The 13,299-nt window shown below is 26.1% G+C and overlaps 1 protein-coding gene across 4 annotated transcripts in view; it reads left to right on the top strand.

The window, feature by feature from the left end:
• LOC114120907 (poly(rC)-binding protein 2) overlaps positions 1-13,299 on the top strand; it is a 43,497-nt gene that overhangs the window by 26,223 nt on the left and 3,975 nt on the right. For 2 of the 4 annotated variants that reach the window (XM_027982997.2, XM_027982996.2), the window contains exons 4-11: positions 1,465-1,521; positions 2,569-2,685; positions 4,992-5,258; positions 5,527-5,787; positions 5,870-5,960; positions 6,028-6,187; positions 6,255-6,386; positions 12,298-12,400. In XM_027982997.2, the coding sequence (XP_027838798.1) occupies positions 1,465-1,521; positions 2,569-2,685; positions 4,992-5,258; positions 5,527-5,787; positions 5,870-5,960; positions 6,028-6,187; positions 6,255-6,386; positions 12,298-12,382 (1,170 nt within the window). In that variant the 3' untranslated portion in view covers positions 12,383-12,400. Of the gene's footprint in view, positions 1-1,464; positions 1,522-2,568; positions 2,686-4,991; positions 5,259-5,526; positions 5,788-5,869; positions 5,961-6,027; positions 6,188-6,254; positions 6,387-10,202; positions 10,752-11,351; positions 11,636-12,297; positions 12,401-13,299 lie in introns of those variants that run through there. The other 2 variants (XM_027982995.2, XM_050204866.1) reach the window with 2 other exon arrangements.

Here is a 13,299-nt window from a genome sequence, read left to right as displayed (position 1 = left end):
AAAATAAACATTGTATACAAATACGCAAGAGTTTCACTTATCCATGGGAAAACTTCAAAGATTGATTAAAGTCAAACATACAACAATTCCTGCTTATATAGTTATATCATCAAGGAGGATTTATATATCTTTTTTTGTTAAAAAGATTTTTTTTCTTAGCCATACAAATATTTGACAAATAATAATAACAATTAGATTATCGTTTTAATCTTTGAGTGGTCTAAAGAAATTTAGACTAGAGGTTGAACAATAGTTTGTGAAGCTACTTTTGACGCACGTGAATAATATTTCCTTAATTTCTCTACTAAAATATCCGTACAAGTTAAACTATCATGAATTAAGCGGAAATAATAAAAAGTAAATATGATGGAATTCATTGTATGCTTCCAGGATACCATTTGCGGTGTCACATAGACATAACAAATGGTGTTTTACGTAAGGTATATCTTGTCAGTATATTATTATGGTCCATACTTATATTTTCTACTTCTTAAAATATTAAGAATATTAATACCTAACTGAAAACATTATTGTAAATTATAAGATATTTTTTTTTTTTAATGAGAACATTTTTAAAAACCCGTTAAAAAATTTAATTTACATTATAATATTATAGTTTGATTTTTGAATATGTCAACAACTTGTTCATTATTTTAACCAATGGTATTAAAATTTAAAACTTATGCAATGATTTATATAAAATACACTTTTGTAGTCTTGTGTGTTTGTAAGTGAAAATTTAAATTACATTTACGACTTTAAAATAATAATACTGAATTACCTTGTTTGAATATATATATATATATAGTAATATAATTATTATAGTAAAGTTTAAAGAGACGATTATGGTTTATCTCTTGATTTCTTATAAAATTAAATAATTTATAACTTATATTAGTAGGGTAATAGAACTATTTATTTATTGACCTCCCTTTCTATAATTTTTTTGTTATTATATATACTCGCATAATATGCATTATTTTTACTATTAAATAAGTATAGTTGTTTTTATACTAATATTTTTTATAAAATTTGTTTATTATGTTTTGACATTGATCGTAAAATATAGTTAAAAAAATAAATTCTTTAAAACATAAATATTATTTTCTTCCTTAACTTGTAAATCTTACAAGAAAAAGATAAAAAAGTTACTTTTAACTTAAATTTGTATCTATATTAACTTAACTTATACGGACTTATGTGTTTATCAAATTATGACTTATTAGTTGCTATAATTAAACAGTTTAATAAATAATAAAATCGTAAATAATAGTTTTAACATAATGAAAATATTTTATATTATCAACTTTAATTTCTAACTACAGTTTAATTCAATTACCTGAATTTTGGAGTAATGTTGTATATAAATCTACTAAAAATATTCAGATTAACCGCATTAGACATTAAACATATTCATTATATATATATAATATATATTATATACTAATATAATTTATTTTACAGGAAGTTGGTAGCATAATAGGAAAAAAAGGAGAAATTGTCAAACGGTTCAGAGAAGAGGTATGTATATATAATTCATCTAGCAATATTACTTCCCGCGTGTCAGATTAATATGGACCATCCTGGAAGATATTAATCACAGGGTGATTTAAAAATGGGGTCATAGGATTGAGTCCAGAAAGACCTCGAAGAATAGTGAAATTATACATTGTGCGAGGAACATTTCCGACAGTTTTATCCTTACACAGACATATAAATTTCTTTAATGTTGATCGAACTTGACATTTTCGGGTGATGAATCTTAATGCGTTACTTAGATAAGCTCTGAAAAATTAATCATAGTTAAAAACAAACAATTCAAAATAAGCAAAAACAATGAAACTTTTTTTTTAAATGATTATAACTTAAAATTCACGGTAACAATTTAGAGCTTAAAATAAATAATTCATATTATATAATTAAAAAAATAAAATAAAATAGAAAATATATTCGTATTATGAGTTTTGCTTAAGTTATACTCTACATAATATTTTCATGTTATTACTTAACTTAATTAACTTAATTTGTATTAAAACATTTTTTAATTATTAATTATATTTTGAATTAAAAATATTTAAACAATATAAATTTATACAATGATGACTAATGAATAATTAGTATTAACGTCTGACGGCTAAAATTTGTATTCATAATTAATATATATTATATATTATAAACCTATGTTTTTAATATATTTTGTATACTGTGAGTTATTACTTTAAAGTAAATAAGATGTAGCATTTTAAAGCATACAGTAGCTCAATAGCATTACTTATAAATGAAATATAATAATGCTGAAGTTATTAAATACCTACATTTTTAGAATTAACCATTATTTATTTAAGTTACCTATTCCATAATATTTATTAAAATGTTTTATACAACTAATTACAGTATTTCTTCAACAAATTCTATACATTCCATTGAGAGTGTATGTAAGGTATTTTTTGATTACCCCCTATCCCCCGCAACCACCTAACTATAAAAATAAATAATATTTTAATATTGATTAAATTTTCTATTGGTTTTTATCATTACAATATTAATCATTAGTTTTTTTTTTTTTAGTCTGGTGCCAAAATCAACATATCTGACGGCTCTTGTCCAGAGAGAATAGTTACCATATCAGGATCTACTGAAGCCATCTACAAAGCATTTTCTTTAATATGCACAAAAGTTGAAGAGGTAAGTTTCTTCATATATAGCATTAAACTTACTTGGATACTTATTGTGTTAAGACGGTTAATGTGTTAATGTATCTGAAACAGTATGACCATACATTTTTCATTATGTCATTGACCATTAGTATGTAAAAATATTAAAAATTACGTGCAATTGAATATTGTTATTATTTAAAATAAAAAAAAATTAGTTGTAATTAAATATTAAAAATTGTTTATTTTATATTTTAGAGAACTTATTATCCATCAAGAATAAGACCATACAAAAATAAAATTATAACACTTTTTGGTTTTTCGTTCCATTTTAAAATATTAATATTCTCAAACACTGTTCTTTTTTGATATTAGCCCATTTTGTATTAAGCCACATAATTAAAAATGCATTTTAAATTATTGTTTTACTAAGCAGTATAGTATACCAAGACCGTAGCTGGAACAAATTTCGAAGGGAGGGGATAAATAAAATAATAATGAATGATAATCATTAAAAAAAAACTTATATAAATAAACTATAATAACTTATAATTTATATAAATTAAATTTATTATCAGTAAAATATTTCGGGGGGTGAGGGGGTTGAACCCTCAAAACCACCTCGTATATGGCCTTGTGGTATACTACCCACAGTTTATATTTGACTTTTTATTGAATTTTATTTAATGTTCTATGGCGTAAATCAGAGTGAGGAATTTGAAAAAAAAAATCGTATACATTTAACTACGCTTCAACAAACACAGAATACCACTCGCACAAAAATTTCCAACAAGTCAAAGTGATACATATTGTGGAACATTTTTAAGACAATTCTATAGGCATGGCGTTGTTCGTGTTAGCGTCTGAAATTTTTTTAATTCCGTGGAAAAGTTGTCGGACAATGTGCTAGTGCTGGTAAAGTATTCTTGAAAAGGAAAAAGTGAAAGATGGTCTTGGATGAGTTGGGTTTTGATGTATTGTTCTTGTTAAGCGAATGTTTCATTGTGACTGAGTTGGAGCATATAACACAAAGATCTTTTTCTTATCATTTATTAGGTACTATATGTTATAGCTATAACTTATAAATTATGTATAATTAAATAGTAATTTATATTTCATTTTTTTTAAATGTACCAAACTACCAAAGTATACAACCTAACCTAACCTAACCTATGTATTTTATATTGTTAAAACACGAAAAAATAATTAAGAAACTATTATTATTATCATTTTACAAAATTAAAACGTTATTTTATTCAAACTTAAACAAAAAATTTAAAAATATAATAATTATGTTTGGTATTTCAATTATATTTTTATTTAAAAATGTATTATGATGTCCAAGTCAAGTTATTTAAAAAGAACTTTTTTTCATTTATACATTTTAATTTGGGTTTTAACTTCTAAAATATATAAATGAATTCACTTTTTTAATGGAATGTTAAATAGATAACAATAAACATTCTCTGTATTAATTTACATTACCTAATTTTATGTTTAATATACATTTTTGGATAACAAGAATTCTATTCCCTTCTTAATTTTTCATTATAAAATAAAAGTATAGTAAATCATTATTAAACATTTTCCTTGCTTATGTTGAACACAACTTGTTACATTTAAAAAAAAGTTTTCAGTATAGACAATATAGAATAGTATTGTAGAAAACACAACATGTTATTTTATTGTTTAAATTTATTTAAAAAAAAAAATAATCAAATTTATAATATTAACATAATTTGAACTCATTATTAATTTTCATATCTAGTTTAGTTTTTAATGGTTATAGTCGAGTTCACAACATTCTCGTTTATCGTGTTGTATTTCTTATATCGCATTCAGATTAGCTGTTTTAATAATGGTATTATTCACTTATAATGATATAACTTAAAATGTCCAAAGTTGGACTGAGCTCAACATTTAGACACGTTACGATATACGACGTAGCTGTGAACCTGGCTTAAGTCATACCCAATCACATTTGAAAACCATTACTAACATTTCCTAAAACCATTCTTCTGTTCAATTAATTTCACTATTATATTACTATTATTCTTAAATGTTTATATCATTATTTATTGTAATCTCATTAATTAATCAAAATAATAATTTGAACATCTATAAATTATTATCATTTATACCCAAATAAATCTAGTTTTCCTATATAATTAAATTGTAGTAAATAATACTCTTAGTAATATACTATCTTTAAAATTAATAAATAATTTAAATTTAAATAAAAAACATTTTAAAAATATAAATATTAACTTACTAAAAAAAGTTAAATTTTCATACAATTTATAAATATATTTTTATGTTTATATTTATTTATTACAGTTTATTGAAATGCAAAATGGCAAAACTGGTGCAACAGCTATTGGAAAATGTGGTATGACCCTCCGGCTAATTGTTCCAGCATCACAATGTGGATCTTTAATTGGGAAAGGTGGTAATAAAATCAAAGAAATTAGGGAAGCTACTGGAGCACAAATACAAGTAGCTTCAGATGTACTTCCTCAATCTACAGAGAGAGCGGTTACATTAACTGGTACGAGGGACTCAATAACGCAGTGCATATTTCACATTTGTGCAGTTATGGTGGAAGTAAGTGCATTAAAAAATTTATATAACTTAAACAATTATAATACATTTTCAATATTTAATTTAAACATATACATTAAAAATAGTTATTACTATTATAATAACTAATACAATTTCATACTAGATATTGCTTTCTTTTATATTCAATCATACATTCTAAAACAAAACTATAATAATCTATAGAAATTAAAATTTGTACCTATCTTAAAATTTTTAGAAGTTTTAAATCTTATGTATAATTTAAGAATCTAAATAACCAATTTTATTTCAGTCACCTCCTAAAGGTGTTACAATACCTTATCGTGCAAAACCTCAGATGGGTGCACCAGTCATTCTAGCTGGAGGACAAGCATTTACTCTAGCAAGTGCAGGATCCGCGGCAGGTTGTGATGTAGGCACCATGATGGTAGGTGGTGGCCCATATAACGCTCCAATGCTTATGGTTCCTCCATCGCCTGGAGCAGCAGCAAGTCTAGGCTTAATTGATCCACTTGACTACCCCCTGCTTAAAAATGCATTTGGACCTTCACAAGTATAACTTCTTATTTTAAATATACATTTATCAATTCAAAAATTTAAAAATTCACTATTGACTTAATTAATGTATTATATAGTTGGGGAAATTGACTGGAAATCCGTTAGCTGGTCTTGCGGCACTTGGACTTGGAAGTTTGGGAGGACCTGCGAATTCATTTAATCCAGCTGGTAAGTTAATGATTTAGTTTAAGATTATTAGACAAAATTATAATTTATAAAATATATACTTTTAAAGCATTGGCGGCATTAGCTGGTAGCCAATTAAGATCTAATGGTTCTGGAGCCAATATTAATAGTAGATCTGGTGGCGGTCAACAAACTCATGAAATGACTGTACCAAATGACTTAATTGGTTGCATCATTGGCAAGGGAGGTACTAAAATCGCTGAAATTAGGTGCGTATTTAATTTTATTGGTTTTTATTCGTCACAACGTCACTTAAGGTTGATTTTATGATTCCAGGCAAATCAGTGGAGCAATGATCCGGATCTCAAACTGTGAAGACCGTGAAGGAAGTGCCAGCACGGATAGGACCATAACAATAACTGGAAATCCTGATTCAGTGGCTTTAGCTCAGTACTTAATCAATATGAGGTGAGTACTTAGTATTTAGATTACAGCATGAATATAACTACTACTCGTTTGCCATACCTTTTGGCAGGGACACACTTTTGCTTTTGCGTTCTCGTTCGGCTTTTTATTTTTTTTTCGGTAGAGAATAGAGATTCTGGGTCAAAATGGACAATAAGGGCTTGCATTTATCTACAGTAGCGTGCACTTGAAAGCTGTCAAAAATTATAAAATTATTAAATATCAGCAGTTTTCAGCTGACCCAGAATATATAGATGTGGAATACAGAGCCTGGCTTTAAAGCTGGTAGGCATTCAAATAGAATTGGCTGCACTGTTACAGCGTGGTTATTTGCGGTCGAAATTTTATGCAGCTTATTAATTGAATCACGTAAGCCATTAATCCGTTTGAGGCGTCGTCGCCGTGATTAAATTTCACCGTATCTAACACAACTTCGCAATGCGGTGAATATATATTAAATGTATAAATGTATAATAGCAGTTGATTGGATTCATATAATGTTTTTATGAATGCAAAATTTAGAATTAAAATTATATTAAATAACTCAAATCTACAAATAAATATTTTATTAACATTTGACAAGAAACATATAAATAAGTATATAGTTTTTACATAAAATTCCTTTTCACGCATTATATAGTTATTGTTTAACTGACGTTTTATACTGCATATCCCATCCCGAATTATGTAATTGGATGCCATATCCAAAGACATTCAGTTATTCAATAAAATAAATAAGTAAAATAAGTACCTGACTAGTTAATTAATATTATTTAGGTAAGCGAAAATTTCGTGAAACACAAAATAATTTTTAATTGAAACGAATCACATGCATACTCGTACACATTATATTTTAAATTTCCATAATACATAATATAAGAGTTTATAATAAACCTATTTATTTTTAAAACAAAATAACTTAAAGATTGCTAATTAAGGAATTAATAATGTTTAGCTTATAATATTAGCACATAATAAATTTTGATTTGAAGTGTAGGAATCAAGATGTTAAACTATTTGGTGAAAGAGTACATATTGATGAAAAAGAAAAACTTTGGTCCTAAATTGCACCTATTGGTTATAACATAACCTCAATATCATAATTATTAAATTCTAAACAAAAATATATTTATCTTAATGTCCTTCCTAACCAAACCTCAATAGAAATCTATAATATAACGAAGACCAATAACAATGTATTTTTATAGTCTAAATGATGAATGTATGCCAGTCTATTTAACTAAATAAAATACAATTCTTGACCATAATGGTATATTAATATTAAATTCCTAGAAAAAATTATGCACCAACCTCGTTATAAACCATTATAAAGTTGATTTCTATTAACATCCAATTGTAGAGTACGTATATATATATAATATTGGACCATTGTTTTTACCGGATACCCATACTTTTTTGTGAATGGATTAATATATTTGAAATTGTTAAAATTATAGTTAAGTCAGAATTTGGCATTCAAAGATATCGCTTTAACAGTACTATTTAAGTATAGTGAATTCCACAATTAATAAATCAGTATATCGTAATAAAATGAGAAACTTGGCATTCGAGTAACTTAAATAATATTTCTTTCGATTTTTTAATTAATTTTTTTTTTTAATTTTGAGAGTTTAAGAGAAAACCATATCATGATTAGTTTTTCAAAACGACTACAGGTAGATCATAGGGTAAAGACTGTTTTTTTAACAACACATACAGCAATAGTGAGGTAATTCACTTGCTTAGAGGATTTAAAGCGAAAATATCCATTGATTTTTTTTCGATGACTTATACAGACCTGACCGCTAACTATAGCTACACTCATTCAGGTGGTATAAACTATAAAGTGAAATCATGTTTTGATTTGCAAAATCATCTCGTATAAGAAAAAAATTTGCTAAATGTTTTGTAGTGCTTGGACTTAATTTAGACCTACTCAAAATTATATACAAGATACAATAGTATAGTATTTAAAAATAACAAAAATAATTATTTAGAAGGTATCGTTAAAATTACTATAACTTCGAAACTTAATCTGACCGCAAAATTCTGACTTAACCATTGTTTTAAATGTAGAACATATATCATTTTCAAAAAAAGAGAATCCGGTAGAGTATAAATAAATCTTTATATTCTATAAAGTAGTGTATGTACACATTGATCATTATGTAGTGTCTGATTTGTGTTTATATAGAACGTAATCGAATACAGCATTAGTCACGTATTTACAGTGGTGCAGCCAGAGTCCAGAAAGAGCTACCGATTATTATATCAAGACTATTTTATTTAAAACCAGTTTTCCAAAATGTGTCTATTACTGTAAAATGTAATTCATATAATTCTTATTGCACTCCGCTGATAGTTTTTTTAACATATTTTTGTCTGAAATAAATATAAAAACAATTTCAGATAGTAGGGTAGGGTAGTCTATTATATACAAAATTCTGTTCTGAAAGAACAAAAATCTAAAATTTAATAACACAATTTAATATTTATCGATTATTCTAAAACAAAATTATAGATATATCTACTTGGTGTATATTATGGCATTATCCAAAATATAATATTGAAAATGGAAATGTATATTTTAGTATTTATAAATTGAAGACAATTAAAATGGAGTTGAAATTGGTAGTGCTTCTTAGATAATTTATATTAAATTTCATTAAAACGAAAATGTATACATCGTATACTATATTAGAATACCTACTCCAAGGTCTGATTAAAAGTCCTTCTCTTCTCCAAATCATACACTGGCTGAACCACTGATTGAAAGTCTCTAAAATATTTTAACGGGGACTGGAACTTGATCGTAAAAAATAGTATTAAAACCGAAACATTTTAAGAACGAAGAAGCTATAATCTTTTTAATATCGTATTTATTGTCTATTGTATTTGTTTTAAAAATAATATATTTTGTGTTTTTAGTTTAAATATTAGAATAAATTAATATATAAACCAACATAAGAACGACATTTTAAATATTATAATTTAAAAATGCTCGTAACTTACTCAAAAATATCATAACAAAGTCAACGCGCAAACACACAAAAATCATTATTTCTTTTAAATTTTATAATTGGTTAATTTACTCAGTTATTTATACTTACAACACATAATACTAGTTAAATAATTGTAAGACTGACATACATATGCGTGTAATTAAAAAATTAATTTGTAAACAGTAGGTACTTATATATAATTTGCCATGAGATATTTTTGATTTTTACTGTAAATTATTTTTAATTTTTATTTAATTCCTTTATAAATAAAAAATACTTCTTATTTTGATCACTTCTCTTTATAGAACTCATAATATAACTGATCAAAATAAAAAACCACAAACATTTTATATTTTGTATTTAAAATCAAATAATAGCACATAGATAAATAAATACTTAATAAATTAAGTTTTTATATTTTTAACATAATATTTTATAGGTATTTAATATTTTAATTCATATGATGTATGTAATTTTATTTTATAACTTTTTATGAAGTAGATAAATATTTAGATAATATGATTAATATCAACATTTACCTAAAACTTAATTTCGTATTTTAAAAATCAAAATATAATATGACACGATAGTTTTTTATCCGACAAACCAAAACCTAACCGGTTCCAGTCCCTGAATTTTTAATAACAATTACTTATATCATTATTTTTATAAATTTTTTTCTTGTTTTTGTTTTTCTTATTTTATATCATAATGATATAACCATTTTTTTTTTTTTTTTTTTTTATTCTACCGATATTATTTTTATTTTTATTTTTTATTACTTCCCCCCACCGCCATTCCTCGACCTCAACCATAGCTTGGACATACAGCGCGCATCGATGTTGCAATCAGAAATCCAACACCACCACCATCACCTCCTTCACCACCAACAACATCACCAGCAGCAGCAGCAACAGCAGCAACAGCAACAACAACAGCAGCAACAACAGCAACAACAACAGCTAGTATTGCCGCCGCACCAGTACCCGTTCCCTGTTCACCACATGCTCGTCACATGCAACACCACGAACACCACGACCACCTCGGCCACGAACGTCCATCAGACCGCCAACCCATTGCCAGCTACCCATCCGCACCACCAACAGCAGTACACGACCGCCGCTGACATATTACCCGTCCAGCACCATTTCCACGGTCCCGCGGTAGCCGCACTGCTATCCCCTCAGCCGGCCGTTGCCAAACACAAAACCGATCGCATCAAGTTTACGCCGTACTGATATTAAAATATATTAACGTTTACAGACAAACCTATTTCTAACCACAGTTTTCGGTATATTACGTATATTGTAAGTTGTAACAATATCACAGTACACTGTATAAAATATATACTAATACATCGTAACAATATAGTTTAGTAAATTTTATCCGCCAACCACAGCTATCATCGAAAGACTGTACCTGTACGATAATACACCGCTTAAAAAACATAAAAACTATCGAGTCAATCCGAAAATAATACATCGAGCGATTGCGACAACGGCAGTCAATCACGCCACTTCGAAAATCTCATAACATAATAATCGGTTCTCAAATCAGAATCCATTAAAAACATTGAAATCTCAAATCAGGACCAAGTTGAAACCGTAATTTAAATATTTATCCGAATTAATACGAATTCCCTCTTATAGGAACCTAGACTAGAAAGCTAGAAAGTCATATAATATCTAGTCACTGTTTTGTACTCAATTCGTGTATATATTGAGTCGAAGGAATGGACGGGACCAGTTTCGAGAAACAAACGAAATGTTTTCTGGTATTGTAAGGGTATTTATTTGCGTAAAATTAAAACATGTGTTTTCAGATGCCTTGACATTTGCTTATTGTATAGTGACGTTTGACCATTGATACAACTACTATCCCCCAAACATAGACTTGTCCTCTAATTTTTTATTTACATTTCTTAAAGGCTTGTGTGTGTATGCGTGTGTGTGTGTGTTTGTTCCAGCGCATTAATTGTATTCGTGATAATGGAGTGTTCATGGGGGAAGGGGTGGTTGAAAATCGTTGCTGCGTTATATTTATTAGTCAATTTTCAATTATTCAAGTTTATATTAAGAAAATCATAATGTTAATTGAAATTATTTCTTAATCATACATATTTCTACTTAATTTAATTTGTTATTATATCCAAAGCGTTAAGTGCCTTATACTCAGCTGTTCTTAAGTCGTATTAATTTTGTATAAACTATACATAGACCAACTTTTTGACCATTCAAAATTGTTGTTTATTTTTTTTTTTTATTATCATTTATTTTATATCAAAATATTTATGTGATCTAAATATTATGCTCATTTAAATTAATTATTATGTGTATATTGTTTATGTTCAAACGATTTAATGTCATCTTATTATTTTGATGTCATACAATATTGTTAATATTATGTTATGTTATAAGTTTATAGTTTAATATTTCTGTAGACAATAGTGGTAAATATACATGTGGTTAATATAATATGTATTTTAAAATATTTTAATATTTGTGATAATATATATTTGAACGTGTTTACAATTATCTACAGGTTTTTTCTTATTATCAGTAATTATTTATCAACTTTATATTATAGAATATATTTTGATGTGCATGAAACGAAACCGTATTAAATTGAATCAACAAATTTATGCATGAGACTATATTATAATATTACATAAATGGTTTTATCATAAAGTTAAGTTGTTTTTATTTCGTTCGTTATATTGATTAGTGTATTACTAAGCATGTGTGTTCAGCAAAAAAAAAAATTGTTTTATTTTGAAACCAATTGAAACTTGTATTTGAACGTATATCAAGGTCAGTAAACTCGGCATTTTATCAAGATATTATACATAGTAATAACATTATAGATTTTTTGTATACTTTTATTTTATTAAATGTAATTTTATTTGTTATCAGGATATCTATGGAGACTGCTGGACTAGCCTTGCCCGGTTATCATTATGTATCACCTAATCACATTGTCAAGTCACCGATTCATTAAATCAATGTAGAAAAAGAGGTAAGAATGGTTTAAGAAATGGAAGCGATACATACCCAAAAATTCTATCTTAAAAGTTAGGTTTAACAATAAACGCCAAGACATAAGTTTTTTACCACTATACTTTTTTTTTAATTTAAATTTTAAAGCGACCTTAGTTTTTAATTTTTAGACAAGAAACAATATAATTTTTTATTTTAGTTTTTATGTGGTTCACTATTTTTTATCTAGATAGGGTCTATTTAAATACTAAAAATATTGAAAGTAAATAACACAACAAAAGGATTAAAAATTGGACAATTTTCAGGAATAAATAGTATAAAGTAGATATTAACCGTCCGAAAAGTTCATTTATAGATCATTCAGCTGAAATATAACTTATGAAAACTCTGTTTGAGTAGCACATTATTATTTTTATTGTTATACTATGTATGTAAATGTAATATATTGTATTAAATATGATAATTTTTTTTATCTTTACATACAAATTTTACTTTAATAATTATAATTTATTATTAACGCTAAGATATTTTAAAGTATCCTCACCTTGAAATATATTATACATAGGTATTATACAAAATTATATATTTACAAGTGCATATAAATGTTTACATATATACGTATAAAAAAAATTATAAAATGAATATTAAAGATATATTAAAAATAGTTAAATATTTTTCTATTTTCAATTCAGACGGCACTCTGGTTATGCAATTCAATTGCATCCATATCTGTTAATATGAATAGTTAAATACATAATTTGTTTGTTTAAATACTTATAATTATCAACACCACAAAATAGAATATTAGTTTTAAAAAAAAAAATTAAAAATTATAAACATTTTTTTTTGATTATTAAAAAAATTATTAAATTAATAATTTATGATTTTTATTTAAGTAACTTTTAATACATTTTCATA

Source organism: Aphis gossypii, chromosome 3, assembly GCF_020184175.1.
Source record: "Aphis gossypii isolate Hap1 chromosome 3, ASM2018417v2, whole genome shotgun sequence".
Lineage (NCBI taxonomy): Eukaryota > Metazoa > Arthropoda > Insecta > Hemiptera > Aphididae > Aphis > Aphis gossypii.
Note: the sequence above shows the minus strand (reverse complement) of the source record. Positions and strands in the feature narration are given on the sequence as shown.